Source organism: Balearica regulorum, chromosome 1, assembly GCF_011004875.1.
Source record: "Balearica regulorum gibbericeps isolate bBalReg1 chromosome 1, bBalReg1.pri, whole genome shotgun sequence".
In the NCBI taxonomy this organism is placed as follows: Eukaryota; Metazoa; Chordata; class Aves; order Gruiformes; family Gruidae; genus Balearica; species Balearica regulorum.
In genome coordinates, this window is record NC_046184.1 from 52669464 (window position 1) to 52689489 (window position 20026).

A 20026-nucleotide genomic window follows, 5' to 3' on the forward strand; every position below is an offset into this window, starting at 1 on the left:
TTTACCTTGCTGGAGAATTCTTTACTTTCAATTATATATATATTTTCTATATATAAATAGATACATACACACATATGTGTGTGTGCACATTGGTTCACATAAATTAATTTAAAGTACTTTCTTAATCAAGTACACTAGTAATATATTCCTGAATGTTTGGAAAGAGTGAACAAAGAAAAAGTCATACAGAGAATTTTCTACACTCAACAACTATAGAAGTTATTTTTAATAACAAAATACCTAGTAAGTTGAGATCCCACAGCCTATTGCTAATGCAGACTCACAGTCTTGAAAGCTCTTCTGATTATCAAAATTGTTGGAGCCATTTAGAAAGCATCTACAGGAAGAGCTATGGGCATCTTTATCAGTCAGCAGATCAGAAAAGACTGTGGCTCCAAGCACTCTTAATTCTTTTCAGTGATCTGAAATCTAGCACAGGGCTCTGAGGTAGAGAGGAAAAGGAACAGGAATTGTAGATCTGCAGTCACAACGTCTGAGAATATGTTATTGAGACGTAATGTTTCATTCCTCTTCAAGAACTGCCTCTGCAGAGTGGCACGCTTGGGAAACTAAGTAATAACAAGACAAGAAGAGTCGCAGAGTAATTTGTCAAACAGAATCCAAAGGACAGCCCTCCTAAGAAAAAAGGTACCTTTTCATGCTATAGAGCATGGGAAATTAAGCTGTCAAGTCAGCACCGTACAAAATCCATCCGTTTGGTGTGTATTACCCAATCAAGCTGTGGAGTTGCTATCTGCTTTGCTGGAGTAGATGGGGAGGCTGCTAAGTGAGACACTAACCTGGTCAAGGAATCTGAACACAGTATGTGGTCCATTTTTAAGTTCTTTAAGCAGAGACTACAAGTTGTACTGAGATTATAGCTGCACTAGTTGGCTGAGGCCTCATGAGTGCTTTGAGAACTAGGTTCAATGCAGTGGTTGCTATTACTTACAGCTATAGGCTCAAGCTAAATATGTATAAAGCAGTTCCAACTTTGAAATTGGACATGTATAGCTGGCACTCTGTGTATTGGAGCTGCGCAGAGGACTAGAAAGATACAGAGCAAAGATTTCTCAAAATATGGAATGGCTAAATGGTCTATGACTCTCCAGTTTGCAAATGAGATGATTAAAAGGAGAAATGATAGAAGTGTGCAAAATGAACCATAGCATAGAAAAGATAAATAGAGAAGGAACTGAAGAATGAACTTGCTGAATTGCTAGCAACGATGTGTAACTTTTCCCTTAAAACCTTCTTGTTTTCTGAGGACTGGAGGGTGACAAAGTTGATAGCAATTTTTGAAAAGGGTTCATGGAAATACTGGCCTCTAAGCCTGTCCCAGGCAAATTAGTAGGAATTCAATAATGCATACTAGTAGTGGACACACAGGTAAATACAACCAGGAAGACAAAGTGACTGCATGTAAAGTCACCTCCTATCTCAAAAGCCTACTAGAGTTGTTTGAAACAGTCAAAAAGTATGTTGATGAGGTTGCTGATCTGCTTGTTTGCCTGTTCTGAAGTATTTTGATGAAGCCACTCTTAAAAAGAATTCAAGAAAAAAAAAAACCAAACCAAAAAACAACAGTCATGGCATTAAGCCATAAGAAGTTCTTTCATGGATAAATACATGGTTAAACCATGAAACTGTAGGAGAAAATGCAGTTTTCACCATGGAAGAAGGTTCTTACTGAATTTCTAAAGTGATTTGTGAATGGACCTCGCTGTTCAATATATTTATAAAATCCATAGGAAAGAAGACTAGCAGTAAGATCACAAAACTTGATGATGATAATAACTCATTCAAGGTAAGAAAGATAAGGACCAGTTGGGAAGAACTTGCCCAATTCCAGAAGTCCCTTAGCTGAAAATTATTAATGACTAGAAGAATGCTATGCCAATAGTTCATAATATGCTTGTACTATCCATGTAGCCTTCCCTGGTCATCTGTTTATAGACCTCACAGTGGGTTAGGTAGAGCCTTTGATCTGTTTCAGTATGGCCATTTTCATGGTCTTTCATTCCTACAGTACAAAACCTAGTGGACTGCAGTGAAATGATCATGTAGCAGCCTTTAATACAACTAAAGAATTATACCTTTTCACACAGTATATAATTAAATTAAATTGTGGAACTTGTTGATGATGTTGTAGAGGGTCCAAAATATTTAGTTATAAACTTAGGGAAGGCAGTCCATTGGTAGCTATATTTTTTCTCTCTAGTATCTTTGATCTGATCCTGAAGAGCAATCATTATACCCTAATGTAAACCAGGAATGCAATTTGTGAGAGACAGTCTCAAGAACACTTCCACAACAGCTCAAAATCTGGACAGTAATTGAGTTTAAGAAACCATTTGGTAAACATCAATTTTACAAGAATTTTACAATCATCATTTTTACATCTGAAAGATGGATGTACAAAAATAGAAGAAGCTCGCAGTGCAGAATGAACTAATCAAGAAGAAATGTAAACCAGGCCACTTACATGTAACCTTCCTCCCAGGAGTTCAGCTATCTGTGATACAAGGCCTACTTTCAGTACAGCGCAGCTGTGCGATCGTTCTCAGTGTTCTTCTGAGAAAATTGCAAGGGCGTGATAGGGAGCTGTGAGAGAATGCACAGGCTGGAAGCATGCGAGATAAGAAAGGTAAAGTTGCAGACATAAGTAAGATTGGTGAGACAGGGGAAACTGGCACCTTAAGGATAACAACACTCACATGAAAAGGTATAAAATCCCAAGGAAAAAAAAGGGAAATCAGAAGACAGCAACATCACAGATCAGCCTGCTCCAGGGAGCAACAGAGGCCAGCCCTCTCCCACCTGAGTGATGACTACTTGCCCGGTAGACTTAGTGACTCATTTGGTGGGGGTTGATTTAATGCCTAGTTCATTAGCCCTACAATGTATTGTGTGTGTTAGATGATAAATAACTTGCTTTGTGCTTTTAAGCTGTTTATATCTTGCCTGAAGAATCTCTTTGGTAAAAGTTCCCTGAAGAGAGTGACTCCCCGAGGGGGAGGGTTATGTAAGTAATCCAGAATAACAGGCAAGAATAATATGATTAGTCATGTAGAAGAGCATTTATGCTTTAAAGCACAGGTGCACACTTTAGATGGGTTAGGGGATTTCAGAACATAGTGAACTTTTTTTTCCAGCAGATTATATATATTTCAGAAAAGTTCCATGTAGCTACGACATCAAATAAATGATATCTGAATCTGGGTACAGAATCTGACCTCTCTACTGAGCCAAGAAACCTGGAAGACAAACCCAGAAGTGCTGGGAGAGCCAATGCAGGGAGAAAGCGTTCTGAATACTTACAATCCCAGGATAAGGAAATTAGAACAATACTTCCCAGGAAGCACATACCTGAGAAAATAACAAAGTAAATGGATCTGGGAAAATTCTTGATTTAAATGACAAATTAATTAGTGAAACAGAATCTAAATTTCAAAGTCTGCCTTGTTGAAAAGGACTGGGAATGCTGGTGAGACCTCACTGGAAAGACAAATGAATAACTTTTAAAATGACTCTTATGATTCACATGTTTTAAGTAATCACTGCTTGACTGTGCTTGAAGAAACACACACACACTATACATATGCATGAAAATTTGAAAGAAACTAGCATGTAAGTTAGAGTAGACGTTACCTTGCTGGAATAATTTGCAATGAATTGTAGGAAGCTATGTATTAAATTTGTTTCTTAATGCCAATGAGGGAAGCTGAGGGAAGACGGCCTTTACCACCAGCGTCTCAGACCTTCTTGATCTCTCAGATGCTTGGCATTCTCCTTGTAGGTTTTTATGTCTGTCTTGTAGTGAGGGGCCCAAAACTGGACACAGTAGTCGAGGGGCGGCCTCACCAGTGCTGAGTACAAGGGGACAATCACGTCCCTAGTCCTGCAGGCCACGCTATTTCTGATACAAGCCAGGATGCTGTTGGCTGCCTTGGCCACCTGGGCGCACTGCCAGCTCATATTCAGCCAGTTATTGACCCACACTCCCAGGTCCTTTTCCACCAGGCAGCTTTCCAGCCACTCTTCCCCAAGCCTGTAGCGCTGCATGGGGTTGTTGTGACCCAAGTGCAGGACCCGGCACTGAGCCTTGTTGAACCTCGTACAATTGGCCTAGGCCCATCGATCCAGCCTGTCCAGATCCCTCTGTACAGCCTTCCCACCCTCAAGCAGATCAGCACTCATACTAAAGCTAATCTTGTAGCATCTCCGTATGTCAGTAGGGAAAGACAAGCAATCCAGACAATTAACCGTAATTTAACCACCTTGAATCATCCTATGCATGATCCTTTCTTTCGCTGTCCTTTATTGTTTATAAAGGGAATTTAGGGAGGCTAGCTTCAATCAGCTGCAGGGAGACTTTCAGAATATGCTTTTTGTCTTTCAAAAAATGAACTTTCTGCTTTAATAACTTAATTGAATAGATTTATGCCCTGATGTAGAAGAAAAGTATCTTGGTCAGCATCACACATGGAAATTCAGAGGCATGTGATAGGTAAAATTCACAATAGTATACTGAGATGCATTACGATAAAGGATGACCTTATTACTAGTTTAGATCTGGGGAAAAAAAATCTAAAACTTCATGAACTTAATCCACAGGCATGTTAAGTTGATGATCACAAAAAATGTAGAAAGAAAATAATAAAGACTTTTCATTTTTTAAGATGTAAAGAAGGGCTTGTGAAAAATTACATGTCCCCTTCTCTCCCCTGTCCTTTCAGCTATGCTAGTTTACCTAACAGAACATATTATCTCTACCTTCAAACCTGTTTTTCCTCCTCCAGAAGCCATTTGGTACTTCTTTCCTAATGGAAAGAAATACCAAATATAAACTAAGGGATTCATTGCACCAAAGCACGAATGTTTTTTATGTCAAATTCAGTGGCCGTAACTGTTTAAACTGATGGCTAAAATGAAAAAGTTATCGTACCTGTAGCCCTTGATACTTTTTTACTGCATATTTTGCATAAGTGCAAATGAAACTTCATGCTCCATCTACAACTCAAGCACCAAGAACCACCAAGCCAAGGGTACTCTGAATTCTTTTCAGGGTATTGAGTCTATTTTGTCCTCATATTTTTCAAGCGCCTGGATTCTGACCTACTCAAGTCAGGAGTCTTATTCCAGAATTAGTGGCTTTGACCTTTGTGCATTCCTTTATGAAAACCTTTCTGTAATAAGCCCTTGTTTGACATCGCCTGAATGGGAAGTGAGACCTTTGAAATCAATTTCAGACAGCAGGCCTGCTGGCCAGAGATAAGTATCTTGTTCTGCCAGGCTGCACTATGCTTCAAACCAATTTCTTGTCCATTCCTGAAAGATTCCCCTCAATTGAAACAGAAAAATAACAGTAAATACTTTTCTAAGCTACAGATTTTCTCAGTGAACATTATTTCATTACAGTTAGCTACTGCTGATTGGTGGGACTTAAATATATACTGACTGGAATAAAATAGAAATTCTGAGAATGTAGAACTGGTTTATTTACTATGCTCTTGAACAACATAATCCAATAATATATCAGGTGGGAGACATTTTATCTCTATAGGTATCTATATACACACAAATATGAAAACAACTGTTTAACAGCTTCTTTTTTGCCACTCATGGCAAAAGGGAATGTTTTCCCAAGAAGTACAGGCCTTAAATGAGAATGTGTTGTTAAGCTGTAAAATTAGAGGGATATATACGGGTCTGGTTTATACTAATTTTACAGAAATTTATTCCTGTTAACTTCACGTACTTCCCTTTTCATCAGTTTATGCAAGTTTGCAATTAAACCACAGCCTTTAATTAGGTTTTAATGATCCACTTGGGGGAGCTAAAGGGTAATTTGTTTCCAAATTGATTATGGCAAAGTTTAAGTTGCAGAAGACAATGTGAGCAGACACTTCCACTTTTTTCAGCTCAGTGCTGGTTGTTAATCTATAATAGCTTCTGGAGCAAAGGGTCCCCAGTTATTAAAATTCCAGCCACTTACAGAAAAAAGACTCACAGTTATAAATAGCTTTGCAGCAGACATCCATAATAGCATCAATCATATCCTGACTTCATTTATACACCTACAACACACATTGAAGGCAACGGACATACATGTAAGGCAGTTTGGTCCTTAATCTTACTCCACATTTTTGTGCCAATTAACATTAACTGTAATGTGACAGCAAGAAAAGAAATTCTAATATGCGACAGTTTTGTTGTGCAGTTAATATGAAATACCTCCTTTTTTTTCTTTCTTTTTTTTTTTCTTTAGATGCTCTTCTTGGGCTATACCTGCTTGTGCCTCATGCACCAGTTACTGTGTTGAAACACAGCTTTGCACGATCATTATGTTCTCCATTTCTCCAGCCTGGGACATGCTGGGAACTGTTTCCCAGTATAAAGCTATATCAGCTGCTCTGTCTTATGCTTGATTGCCTATGGTTACTGGTAGCCCTTTGACTGTTCTGGGAGTTAGGCACTAATTATGAGGCAGAGCTGTAGTATCTCTTATATTGGAAGGAAGAGCATAGCCAATAAAATATGATATCGGGCTTTTCTCCATGTAAGACTTACCCTAAAGTTCAGATAAACTGACAATACAGTTCATTGCAAAAAGCCACAGCGGATCCAAAGCTATAATCATCTATCTTTTATAAAAGAAAAACCCTCAGTCTCAGACACATAACTTACATGAAAATTCCACTGGCAAAGCTGTACTGTCAATGTCTTCACTGTAACAGTACAAAATTAATTTCATTCCAAATTTCTCTGCAGTGCAGTCCACATTAAAGTCTATGGTTGCCCATATGTGGGCACCTAATTTAACTGACTCACGTAAATAAAGTTTCAAGCAAAAGTGATAGTTAAATACAATATTTTTTTCCTTTTAGCATAACTTATTAACTATATTTAAGGTTTCCTTATTTTATGTTTAATCTAGCCAGAACACGGGGAAAAAGTAAACTGCAAGTATCTTTACAAGAAGTACTGTTGTAAGGCACTTTAAAAGCAAAGACTTATGCTTTGTAGCTACTAACTACCAAAATATATTTTTAAATATCATTCGGCATCCTGATGCGGTGACACAATCATGCTGATTGAATACCACGCTAAAGACAATGGCAAAGCAAATGGAAGCGAACAGTAGTCAACCCAGGTATAGGCAGGAAAGCTGTAATCATTAACAGTACTTGATGACAGTGTTTGTAGTGCAATTTGCTTTTGTGCTTTCTCTTTGCTATGTAAAGGCAAGTACTATAATTTATTTAGGAGGAACTACTGCTATAAATTCACCAACTTACATTAATTAATTCAATCTCCCAGATTTTTTTCACAAGGTCCATCGATGTATAGCCATTAATTAGAAAAGATTTGGTATAGTCACCCAGTTCAATGGAATCCAGCCATTCAGCTACAGAGGAAGGGTTGTAGCCATCATGACCTATCTGCTTCATCTGAAAAACAAGAATGAGTAAGAATTATTGATAATATCCATTAAACATCTTCCAGAACAACTGACATTTATATTATTTTCTTTGGGTCAGTTATCTTAGTCTCTGATCAACATTCTTTTAATGATTAGTACAACATGAAAAAATTTTGTGACCAAAAGCTCTAATAAAACTTAGTTTTCAATGGATCTTTTTCTTATGTCTGCTTGCCTTTTAAACCAGAGTATACTAAGCCTGTAACATGAGTTCAATTCTTACTAGACATCAGAGAATCCGTAAGTGAGGGAAGGCAAAAGAGTGAGAAAGAGATATTATTAATATCCTGACTGCGCAAAAATGTCAGATTTGCACCTAAGATTTCACAGAAGGGGAAGAAATTAGACTGAAGAATGGATCTTTTGGTATTGCCTTGGTTATATTATTCCTAATTTATCTCTCCTAGTAGGTTATCTGATATTTTATAATGGTTGAAGCCACACTGTATTTTTCCGCCCCCAGGGGAGGCTTAAAAAAGTCTCTTTCCTCTACCTGGTCACATTTTTCATGGAGGTCCTAGGAATTTATTATATTTTAGATTCCTCTCTGTCTGTAAAGTTGCTTGAGATTAAACAATTGAACTAAATATTATTGGAATGGAACTGACAGGATGACGTACAGACAAGTGCACCACATACAGCAACACAGGCACAGAAAGCATAATCGTGTAAATCTTGTTTTCATAACAAACTAAGAAACACCACTGGCATCTTATTTTTCTGAATTTTGTTAAGCAACTAAGAAGAACTGCAATTTCTCTTTCACAATTGCCTCTCAGTGACACAAGTGAAGATTTTCAAGCTAGCCATTAAAGACAAAAATGTATAAAGCCTCTACCTGTGCAGCTCGTTACACCATACTGGTTTTATGAATTTTAAAGCAATTTGCAATAGTGGCAGAAGTAGAACACAGTAGAAAAAAATATGCAATAGCCTCAATTTTCAACAGTATTATATGCATATCATCTTTCTATAGAAGTATAACTATTGCTAACTTGATAATACACTGAACTGGTAAACTGTTAAGAAGATTTAGAGGTTTAGAAACCTTATGCTTTGCACAGGATCTCCCGACTGTGCAAGACTGACACTGTGCATGGTGAAAGCCAGTTTCCCATTTCTGCCTGCTTATGTATATTCTTACTTTCCGAGAAACAAGGGATGTGTGACCAAAACATAATGCTTTGAGCTTAAGTTTGAAGTGAGTGACAAAGCAATTTAAAAAGGAGAGTATTTTGATCTTAATATCTTGCCTGAACCAATTTATTTCTCACAGTATATTTGAAATACAATTTGAATTCAAAGCAGAGAAAAAAAATTAAAGTCTGCATTTGAAAGCCGCAGTAGTGTTCGTCAATCTGTCTGTTCAAATGCAGAAAGCCAGCATGTCAGGATCTTGATCTTGGTTTCCTGCAGTATCAGAGAGGAATGATGCAGGCACACTGCATCGTGGATATGACAGTTTACTCTTTGGTCTTTTGCTGCAGATGTTGGATATAAAATATTAATGGAAATATTTAAATGATGTAGTGAAATCATTACCTTAAATCATAAAAGAGATACAAGAGAAATCACATAATTAAGAATGGGAATCGTAGCCTTTCAGGTCACTTCTGTAACAAAGAAGTCATATTAGAAAGTGAGAGTTCGGTTTTGTTGTTGAACTTGACATTTTGGAATTTAGTTCATCCTAATTTAAAATTGAATTCTTAGATGTCAAAAGCGTGGCAAATTCTTCTTTCATTGTCATTCAGAGTTACTTCAAATCTTAGATTTGCAGTAGTCTGTCCAGCAGACTGCAAAAAATGTTGGGGGACCCTGGTAGCTCTGAATCCTGGGAAGCTTATTTCACAGGCTGATTTGAAATGAGGTATGCTTAAACAACTGACACTTGAAAAGAAAGGACCTGATAAACTGAAGAAGAAAAATCTAATAGAGAGAAGACATGATGTACAGGACCCACAGGGAACACATGACTTTTGAAAGATATAAGGTATTTTTGTTTTCTTTCTCTAACAAAGAAAAGCGAAGCGCCTTCGAAACAGTTTTCAACATATCCAGATGGGGCACGTTATGGAAATTATTTCTTTTGTTTATTAGTATTTGATCTTTATGTTTAATAAATCCTGATTTTAGCATGATTTTTTTTTGGGGGGGGGTCTGCTGATTGAGAAATCTCCTGCAGTCTGGTCCACAATTCTGGTAACCCATCAGCCTCTATAAAAAGCAAACACAGCATGGGAAGTTTATGAATTCTCAATTCCCACTGGAGATCTCCGTCAGAAGGGTTGTTAAAATAGATACCACTCTACTACTGTGTGTTGCAAAGGGCTGCAGGCAAGCAAATGCAGGCAAACAATTCAATAAGCAAAAGACCGAGAACAACTGAAATGTATGTGAAAATTTAACTCTTTGGATTTGGTGCCAATAGACAAAATTGTCAATGGGTCACTTAATAGTCTACATGAATATACACTGGCCTGTTGTCAGGCAGCAGCAGGCTCTGCAAGCATTTTCCCTCTCCCTGCCCCAGAGATTTGGCTGCCTGTGATCAAGGCCACCTCAGGGATGGTGGAGCTGCGTAGCCTTGGATCAGACCCGTGTCAGAAAGGGCAGTGAGAAGCCCGGTTGGGGCCCCCCCACCTTCTGCAGGTGCTGCATGTCAGCTCAGGTCCATGTCCCTGACACTTGCCCAAGCTATGCCATAGGTACGTCTGCGCCCAGCCACGCACCTTGCTGATCCTCACCCACTTGACTCGCCCTCCCAAATGACCTTGTCGCATCCCCATCCCAGTGGATTTGCCCTGGGATGTGGCTGTCCACGGTCACTGCCACCGTCCCTGCCCCGCTGTCCTTGTGCGGGTGCTCCTGCCTGCTCCACTGTCCCCCCTCAGCTCCCAGCCCACCTGCCCTGGCAAGGCAGCCACCTCCTGCTGCTCCTGTCACAGAAAATTCATCTCAGAAGTAGAATATTTGCCATCAGTTTCAGCATAAAAGCAGTGTTTTGTTTTGTCATGAGCCAAGAACCAATCTCTTATCTAAAACAGATTTTCTAAAATGTGTCTAATATATGAAAATTAATAAACTTTCTGTACCCATCCTCTTGTACGGAAAGTTTTGTTCTGTCTGTTAATAACATCACCTACCTTATTAAGTGTCATTCATAGCTGGCTGAATGTTTTCCTTTCAAATATTTACTGACAGACAGATTGGTTATCTAGACATGACAGTATCATTAACAGTATCTGCTTTTCATATAAAACATTATGTAGTTTTTAAATAAAAAAATCCCCACACTGAAATATCTGTCTGGAAGTGCTATCCCTTTATTTTATTAGAGCTCCAGTTTAGTTGCATCTTATCCCAGGTCTACTGAGTATCACAGGGATCCAGTCAGAAAAGCAGGGCATTCGATAAAGATAGGTCACAGCTCTTGGACTGATTGTATTTTTTTTTTCTATACTGCACCACAATCTTAAGACTCCTCTCATAGATCATTTATACCCTGTAGGCTTCCTTGCTGATGCTATTTGCTGATTGATTTTTTTTTAAAGAAAAAACCCCTCCTATGTACTGACTGTATTTCCATGTATAATATTTCAATCATTTTGCGCCAGCTACAACACGTGCACCAGTGGTGTCAAACATCTAAGCAGTTATGTGCATACTGTTTGACTCAGAGCAGTACAAAATCTCTAAACTTCAAGTCATGACAGCCTTTCAAATATTAACTGCTCATAAATAGGGGCAGTATTGTTCTTCCGCAGACACTGCTACTAGTTCATTCGGTTGTTATCTTTAAAGAATAATATCAGTGTGAGCTGCGTCACTGCAGATGATTTCAGCATGCCAACTGTGGAAAAGGCTAGGAATGTAGCCCATAGGATTTACAGAAAAAGAAATGTTTAAGAAAATAAGGTATAAATGAAGCATGGAAGAAGACACAAAGCATAGGAGATTTCTCTCCTAGGTCCTATTGATCTATCACTAGTATCGCTTCCTTCGAAATGAATAGAAAGCAGAAGCCAGAAAGAGCTGTTTCTCATAATAAAATAGTAATGTAAAGTAGCATCCTAACGAGTTGAGAAATCCTTTAAAAGAAACTGTCTGTGCATCAGTCTTTACAGGTGCCTCACTGCTATATCTATATAATATTTTACATTGGGATAGAAGGTACTTGAGTTTTTGTCTCTGAAAGGTAGCCAAATAAACACAAAAGGAGCTTCAAAGTAATCACATATGCACCAGAAACATCAAGGTGAATTCAGTAACATGGACTATTACCAGTTTTCTCTGATCTTCTCAGACAGATGGGGAACTAATGCTATTTTCTCCACAGGTAATATCACTATCTGGTGGATCTCAACATTGTGTGTATTAAAATCAAGCTTTTTAACTGCTGTATAAGGAGAAAGAGATGACTTGACTTTCACAGCTTTTTAAATGATGGCTATGATTACAGTGAAGTTACACTTGTGTTGGTTTGCAAGAAAGATCTTTTTAGCAAGCACAGAATGCTTTCTTTTAAACTGCTGGCCTAGCTGAGAGATTTAAGCAGCACTTTTGGGAGTTTGTATGAAACTATCAACTACCAATCTGAGTAATTCTGCATCATTGTAATGGGGTTTGTATCAGTTCTTTTTTCTTCCCTGTCTTTGTGAGTTGTCTGTTAGATATTTTGTAGTTTACAAATGTGATCAGTTGAACTCACGTTGCTGGAAGTTCCCTCGTGAGAAGATTTTGCATTTGCTGCTGAGAAAGCCACTGAGTGAAAACAGGGACCTGCCTGCAAAGACACAGTGGGTGAGGAACAGCTGTATATAACTTTTTGGTTTCCTATTCTGTCTACCTTGTCACATATGTAAAAAGTTAACTGTTCAAGCTTGTGTTCTAATAATGTTTGACTTTTCTTTCCGCTAAACAAAAGCCTTCTTGTGGAGCTTACTATAAAAAGACAGTACAGCCATGTTCACTTCACCGTGCTGCCTGATTCAGGATCCTGCCCCGATGGTAAATCCAGAATACCACGAACTGAGTTCAGAGTTTCCTACCTAAGATTGCCAGCATGGCAATAGGCTCCCTTTCTATGATTTTTGCAGCTGGAATCTATCTTCTGAATTTAAAGGAAAATAGATATGCACATGCACTTTTTTTTCCCCCCTGGGAAAAATGTAAACAGATCCACATCCAAAAAACTGAAAAGACCTCCTAGTTCTTCATCAGACACAATGTCTGGGACAAGGGAAGAACAGGTCTCATTCAGTATTACTGAGGATCATGTATGCAACAGTTCAGGACATTTCAATTGCATAGAATGTAATCTTAAGAAGACCTAAATTTGGAATTTGTGGACTTGGTGGAAGCTATGGCCTTTGATCTCAAGAGTTTCGACGAGTATAATTCCTAAAAGCAGTCCTGTGGATATTTATTGGTACTTCAGTGCATAGAGCTAGAGCTTTGCAGGCATGCTTTCCAAAATTGGGTATTAGGACAGAATGACATCTCTAAAATCATCTTTCATCCTTTGCTGGATCCTGAGTAGTTCTGCCTGCTTTACTTCAGATAACATGCTATCAATTGCACCTTTAGTTTTTTATGCCACTTAGGGGTTGAACTAGTGGTGATCTTGTTGGCCCAACAGTACTATGGTTTGGTGCCACAGTACAATTTAAAAGTAAGGGGTACATACTATCCGCCTTTCGTTTTGGAGGAAAGTAAACCAGAAGATCAGCACCAGTGATGCACCAAACACATTTCAACCCCTAATAGGGACACAAAGATCTGAATCAAGTGGTTGACAACCTTACCACCTTCAGTGGGAGAAAACACACATGCACACATACACCAAATGGTGGGGGAATACCTTTGTATTTGTCGTCAGTTGCCTTTAACTCTTCATGACGCCTATTATTTTACTTCCTTGATGCTTTTTTCTAATTTAATTGCCTCACTTTCTGTTGCCTACCTCAGAACTGTTTGCTGAATTTCTTATTGCTTCTGTAACAATTTTATTATCACCCACCTTTTACTAATGCTATTTTTTGTGGTGGTCAGAAAACCCATCAATCTCCTCAGCTTCACAGAAGATCCCACAGGGTGCTAACTGGAGCCCCAAGGAAATGATGCTGTTCATCAACCCGTGCTGTAAGACAGCTGAAAGCTTCCTCATAGCAGGATAACCTGGTGTCAGTATCAAGAGGCTGCTCAACTCATGACTGCTGTGAGGACTCCAGAGGTGTTTAGCTATGCTTCTGTGCAGTGGCCAGTGGGCCAGCTGCAGAAGCAACCAGAGACAGATGAAGAAGGAGGCAGGGCCAACCTGAGGAAGAAGTGCTGCTTCCGTGGTTAGGCACTCTTATGTACCTCATTCTTGCACACCCTTTCTAGGTGCTCAAGTTGCAACAGAGTGTGGTGACTGCTGGAATCTCTTCTGTTCTTCGCACAACTGCAAGTGCTGCTCCTACCTGTTTCATTAGGCCATGCTGACCAGTTTCTGTCACTGCTAGTCCACGGTGGGCTGCGCCAGCCCTCATGAAAATGTTTGTGTCATTAGTCACTACGATTTTTAGCTTTTGTTTAATTGTGCTTGTCTTCTGCAAGCGTGTTCTCTGGGGCTGGGCAGCAGCGTTCATGGCACCTCTGGAGGCCACGTTGGTGCCTCTCTGGAGACCTTTGAACCTCTGCATGTAAAAGACAGCTACAGAGAACTTGGCCACAGCACGCTGTGCAGGCAGAGATTGTTTCTGAGACTGAAAAGGTACAGCTGGGGACCCTCTGGGGCACAATGCCTTAAATACAATGTACTAACCGCCCATCATAAGACCGAAAGGGGAAAGTCATCCTCTGAATGGAGTGTTTCAACCAAAGGAATAGACACAGGGCAGATGAATCATTTCTCGATAGATGAAAAGTGGGAGGGGATGGGACAAAAGCTCATCTCACTGAAAGGGGGGAAGAGGATGTAGAGAATGGTTTCTTGGTGAGAGGGAATACAGAAAAGTACCCTCTGACCAAGTCAGCCCTGAACCTCTAGCTGTCTTCAAGTTTTACTCCTTCTCCCTCCCCAAGTCATGAGACAGGCAGTTACATAGGCCTCATGAGCTTTTCTTTCCTCCCATTTCACCAACCATTTTCTAGCAGCTCCAACCAGAATTTTTTATATAGTTAAATGGCCTGCATAGTTTCCTGATGGCACTGGAGACAGAAGTTAACAGCCACACCCCAGTAAACAGAATAAACACATCTATCAACCCAGTGCCACTGAGGAGTGAATGGGTGAAGCAAGTAAGCCTCATGAAGACATGTCCACTCTCTTTGTGAGTAGGTGGGAGCAGGGATAGAAATTCAGTGATGCAAGGAGACACGAGATCCATTTCTATGTAGTCTTCTCATTACATTTGAAACACTCCAAAAGACATTTAGTGTTAATCACATTTTCCTTGTCTTACTCCACGCACTTCTAGTTGGTCTTCCCTTCATCTGGGAAGATGCAGCAGCCTGGAGACAAGCACCTTGATGCTCTGAGATGATTCAAAGAGAACAGAGGGCCACGCTTATAAGTTTTGAAGAAAATCTGTTAAAAAGACTTAACTTCGTCCTCACAGGGGCTGTGCAGAACACAGCCCAGACCTGTAGCTTGGGAAACACTGGAAATGTTTGTGTCCAGTTTATCATGCAGCTTGCTGTCTTGCAGGCATATGGTGGAAGTCATAATGTCCTTTCACACAGCATGTGACAGAGCTACAGTTAAACAGAGTACTTGCTCCATTTCTGGATATGTATGGTCTCATGACTTCATGATGCAGAAGGTGCATAGTATTTCCCATGAGGCAGGCAGTATCCAGATGATGCTAACACTATTGCCGCCCATAGAGAAGATGCTAGTGTTCCCTCTGAATCCAGCACTGGAATTATGGACCATATGGGTATCAGAGGTCCTTTTGATGACCTGAAAACATGTTCATAAATATGCCTCAATGAGTGAAGGTGTGGGACAACTGAGTGGTAGTCTTTGTGGTTTATAGCTGCCTGTGGACTGGTTGTGGATGAGAACGTGGATCGCATCAGTGGCCCTTCCGGGGCCATGAACACATGAAAGGTGAAGGCCTAGGGCACAACAGCCACAGCAGCAAATACTTCCAGAAAGCAATTGTCTGTATCTTCTTTCTTGGGCAAAATGATGTGCAGAAAGTCTAAGTCAGCTCATTCAGGTTGTCATTCATGTCTAGTTGCCACAGAAAGAGAATAGCGCTTCCTCTCTTATAGCATATTTCCTCACCTGCTGACTATTCTCAGAGCCAGCAGTAGGCATTGCGGAGTCACCCACAAATAAGAAAGTATGAAAGAAGCAGGAAGAGAAGTAAGACTGTCATGGTTTAACCCCAGCTGGCAACTAAGCACCACACAGCTGCTCACTCACTCCCCCCTGGTGGGATGGAGAGGAGAATCAGAATAAAAGTAAAGTTTGTGGGTTGAGATAAAGACAGTTTAATAGGACAGCAAAGGAAGATAAATAAAATAAAATAAAATAAAATAAAATAAAATAAAATAAAATAAAATAAAATAAAATAAAATAAAACAAAACAAAATAAAATAAAATAAAAAATAAATAATACAATGAGTGATGCACAATGCAATTTCTCACCACCTGCTAACCAATGCTCAGCCCAGTCCCTGAGCAGCAATCCCCCCAATTTATATACTGAGCATGACGTCATATGGTATGGAATATCCCTTTGGCCAGTTTGGATCACCTGTCCTGGCTATGCTCCCTCCCCACTTCTTGTACACCTCCTCACTGGCAAAGCATGGGAAGCCAGAGTATGGGCAAAGGTGGCAGGCCAGTGATGTGCTAATGTTATCTACGTGATACAGATAAATGATAGCATGTCATATCTACAGTGGCTCACTGATAGGCTCAGTTAAGAAGGAAAATATTTGTGAGATTGCTTTCATCAGACAGTTTTGAAGCACATGCATGGAGGGGACATTTAGTCTACGGGACCAGTCTAAAGCTAGTCTGAAGTAAACACCCTGAACTAGCATGGATGTATCGAACTGCCTTGTTTTACTGATCCATTCCTATTGTGCTGCATTACTTAAATAATGTCGGCTACGCCTTTGTGTTTCAGAATTGAAAAATTCATATATTATGCAGGATTCTAACACTTTTTTTCTGTCTTTATGGTTAAAGGTCTTATAAGCAATGAGCAGGTGAGTGGCCTCCTTCCAAATCAGGGAAGTAATTCCCAGAGGCATTAGAAGGAGTAGAAAGCACTTCCTTTGAATTCTCTTTTTCACTTTCACTTCCAGCAGACCAGAACCAAGAAGTCATAGCCAGAAAGGGTCATAAACATTATGATATGCACTTTGCAGCATCTCTTAGTTTGTACACTGCCTTTAGTTGGAATGATCTACCTATTAGCTCTGTGAATGGAAGAGAATTAACCACCAGGATTCAAATTAGCTTGCTAAGCTCTGGGATGTCTAAGCCAACAGCAATATAGCAATAGCAAACATATGATGTGGTCTTTCTCTGCTACATACACAGCATAGTTAATGTGCACATGCACAGTAGTTCTCTTTTCCTAAATTCCAGACTTACTGTGCTTGCACAAAACAGTGTTACATATGAGTAATAGATCCAGCACTTTTTGGAAGCATAGCTTTACTGCTCATATAACACTACTCACAGAGAGCATGTGCTCATAGCCTGCTCAAATCTTACTTCTTGTCTGGTTCTGCAAAGCACCCAGGAAAGAGGCTGGCTGCCTGCACACCACTGCTACAAGATTCCCAACCTTGCTTTGTGCTGAGACCTCTCCATGCAGGAAGGAACAAGCTGCATACTTCAGCTCTGAAGCTAGGAGAAAGCTGCTTTCAGCTAACATCTTTCTTCCATCTGTCAAATGAGAGAATGTGTTCCCATTATGAGCTCGGAGAAGAAGCCATACACTGAGCATCCCACACAAAACCAATCCTTCTTCTTATCTAAGTTCTCAGATAAGCTAGGATAATTCTTATTTTCAAAAACATTTTAGCTTTTGAGGAACCCATTGAGAAGTCACTTGCACATAGGTTTTGGATGCTGAAATAACTTGACAATGCTCCTTGGGTTTCCTATTTCACTTAAAACATGGCTAAAATGTTGCATCATGACTGCTATTATTTCTTAGTCAATTATGCATATCCTGCACACAGTTCTTTTCTCAGTATTAATTTTTTTCTCAAGTCCTTGTACTTGCTACTTCAGTATGTTTTTAGACCTTGTCTCTGCCTCTCAACACGTTTGAACTTCCTTTCAATAAAACATATAAAATCCTTCTCCAAACTTTTACGGATTTCATTCTTTTCACACAAAAAATATCTTAAATGCAATATCAAACTCTGCTACAAAATTTGCTCTGATGTCATGTATAAAATATTTCCGTTTCAAGAATTAACTTTACAAATGATATTTCAACTGGAGTGTCTTAACCTTATCTAATAATAATAAGCCATAAAGTGCTCTAGTTAATATTAATGTGAAACTTGAATAACTTAAATTATATTAGTGTGAGATGAGAATTTGGACTACTAGCTCTAACCCCCCCCCCCCCAAAAAAAAGGGTATTTTGAAAAGCAGAAATCTAACTGAAAGATTTAAACTCTGCCTCTTACAAACATACCAGTTTACCCTCTTATGAAATGTTCTCCTCAAATACAGAATCATCAGGAAAAAATATTTTGAGTAATCTGGGTAAACATACCTTTTTATACTGGTGAAACACTGCGTAAGAAACTACAATGATTAATTAATCTATATTTGGACAGGTATGTGGGGGGTTTTCCTACTTCAAACTACTTCAAGTTCTAGAAAGTGGTTCCTGAACAGGCTACTTGTGTTTGAAATACAGAAATTCATCAACCTTTAGGAAGCCAGCAATTATGAGTAAAAAAAGACAGTCTTTCTTTACAGCCACTAAATGCTTGTTGCATTTTCAGGCTGCAGAGATAAATATTGATGAGAATAACAAAAAGAGCTTTAAAAAAAGAGTATTTTAAAACCTTAACAATAGATTTGTCACTTGTTTTTTACCCTATAAGCTTATTCAATACTGCCTGAGTATATGGCTCTAAGGAAGTGTGGTTCCATAGATGTTTTTTAAAGCTTAACTTCCACATCAACATCTGAGTTAAAAAGTATCACAAGACAGAAAACATTAACAGTAAAACTAAAAATAACATCATCAGCAATGTTATTAAGTACCAAAACACACGGAGTCATCAAGTTTTAAATTAAATGAGGAACACAAAAGAGGTACATGTTCAAAACAAACAAACTAAAAGAATTTTTATCTAATGAGATTCAAATTAGCGAGACTCCATTTATGGTTTGAGATCTTAAAATATTTAGACCGTATGCACTATTTTAAATGCATGATGACAGAGCTGAACTTATCAACAAACAAACAGATACACTGAAATGTTTCACAGTTCCTTGCATGATGTGAAAGTTTTTTAGATCTTCAGCAAGCTGTTGTGAATACAGCAAAGTGTGGGTTACATTAGATAAAAATTACCATGATCCCCATTTTTGGGCCCCAATAACTATTCCGACAGCTGTGCCTTCAAGAGAACTGTTTTGAATAGGTAATTATGTATTTTTACTATGTAAGCTCTCTTGTATTGCTGAGTTATTTAAGTGAAGAAATGTGATGCACAGCTTCAGCTTTCAACTGCCTTTGTTTCGGCGTAACATTCTTGCATCAAAGACACATTAAAAATGTGGTCCTTCAGGACTGTTTTTTCTAGCCTAACAGGGAAGCTGCTAAAGACTACCTCACCATTATTCAGCCCACGCTTCAAGCCGTTCTGTGTTACTTAATTATCTTTGGTTCAGAAGATGTTGATTCTTCCAAGTAACTGCATAACCATCTTGTTCTCAACTAGTTTCAAGAGTATCTCTAGATCTTGATTCTGTCCTCCTTTCTCACATTAAGCACATTTTAAAAAGACCTCAGTTGGAGTTCTACGACAGAATCTGTTCTCTGCATTAGTATGCTCTCCAAAAGCAGACATTATTAACAAAGTTTTCATAAACACCAGTTAGTGAGTGCGGATAGCACTAAAATTCATATATATTACAACCCATGCATTAATTTTGAAAAATGTGAACAAGAATACAAGAAAGCTGATCTCTCTAACAAGTATGAAAAACAGAAAAGATACTTCATCTGCTAAGAGCAGGGATTAAGTTTGCAAAATTTTGTTTGAATAATAGCAATGCTGAAAGATTAATAAATTCATAGTTAAACCTTAAATATCTATTGTAATTCATCAAATGCTACTTTTATATTCCCTAGTACTTGTACCATTTATCTCACTTGTCTAATATGGTATGTGGAATATTATTGTCTTTAATAATCTTTGGTGTTTCAGTGCACAGACTCATATTGTACTATATATGTATTGACTAACACATCCAGATACAGAAATTGTTCACAACTTCTAATTTTTCCCATACAAAGGAAGCTCTTGTTCTCTTTTACAAGTCATCCA

At 38.8% G+C, this 20026-nt stretch overlaps 1 protein-coding gene across 1 annotated transcript in view; it reads right to left on the reverse strand.

Annotated features, from left to right (window-relative positions):
- Positions 1–20026, reverse strand: part of ANKS1B (ankyrin repeat and sterile alpha motif domain containing 1B) — a 450874-nt gene that overhangs the window by 153814 nt on the left and 277034 nt on the right. The window contains 1 exon segment of the mRNA XM_075749435.1: positions 7302–7454. Coding sequence (XP_075605550.1) covers positions 7302–7454 — 153 coding nt within the window.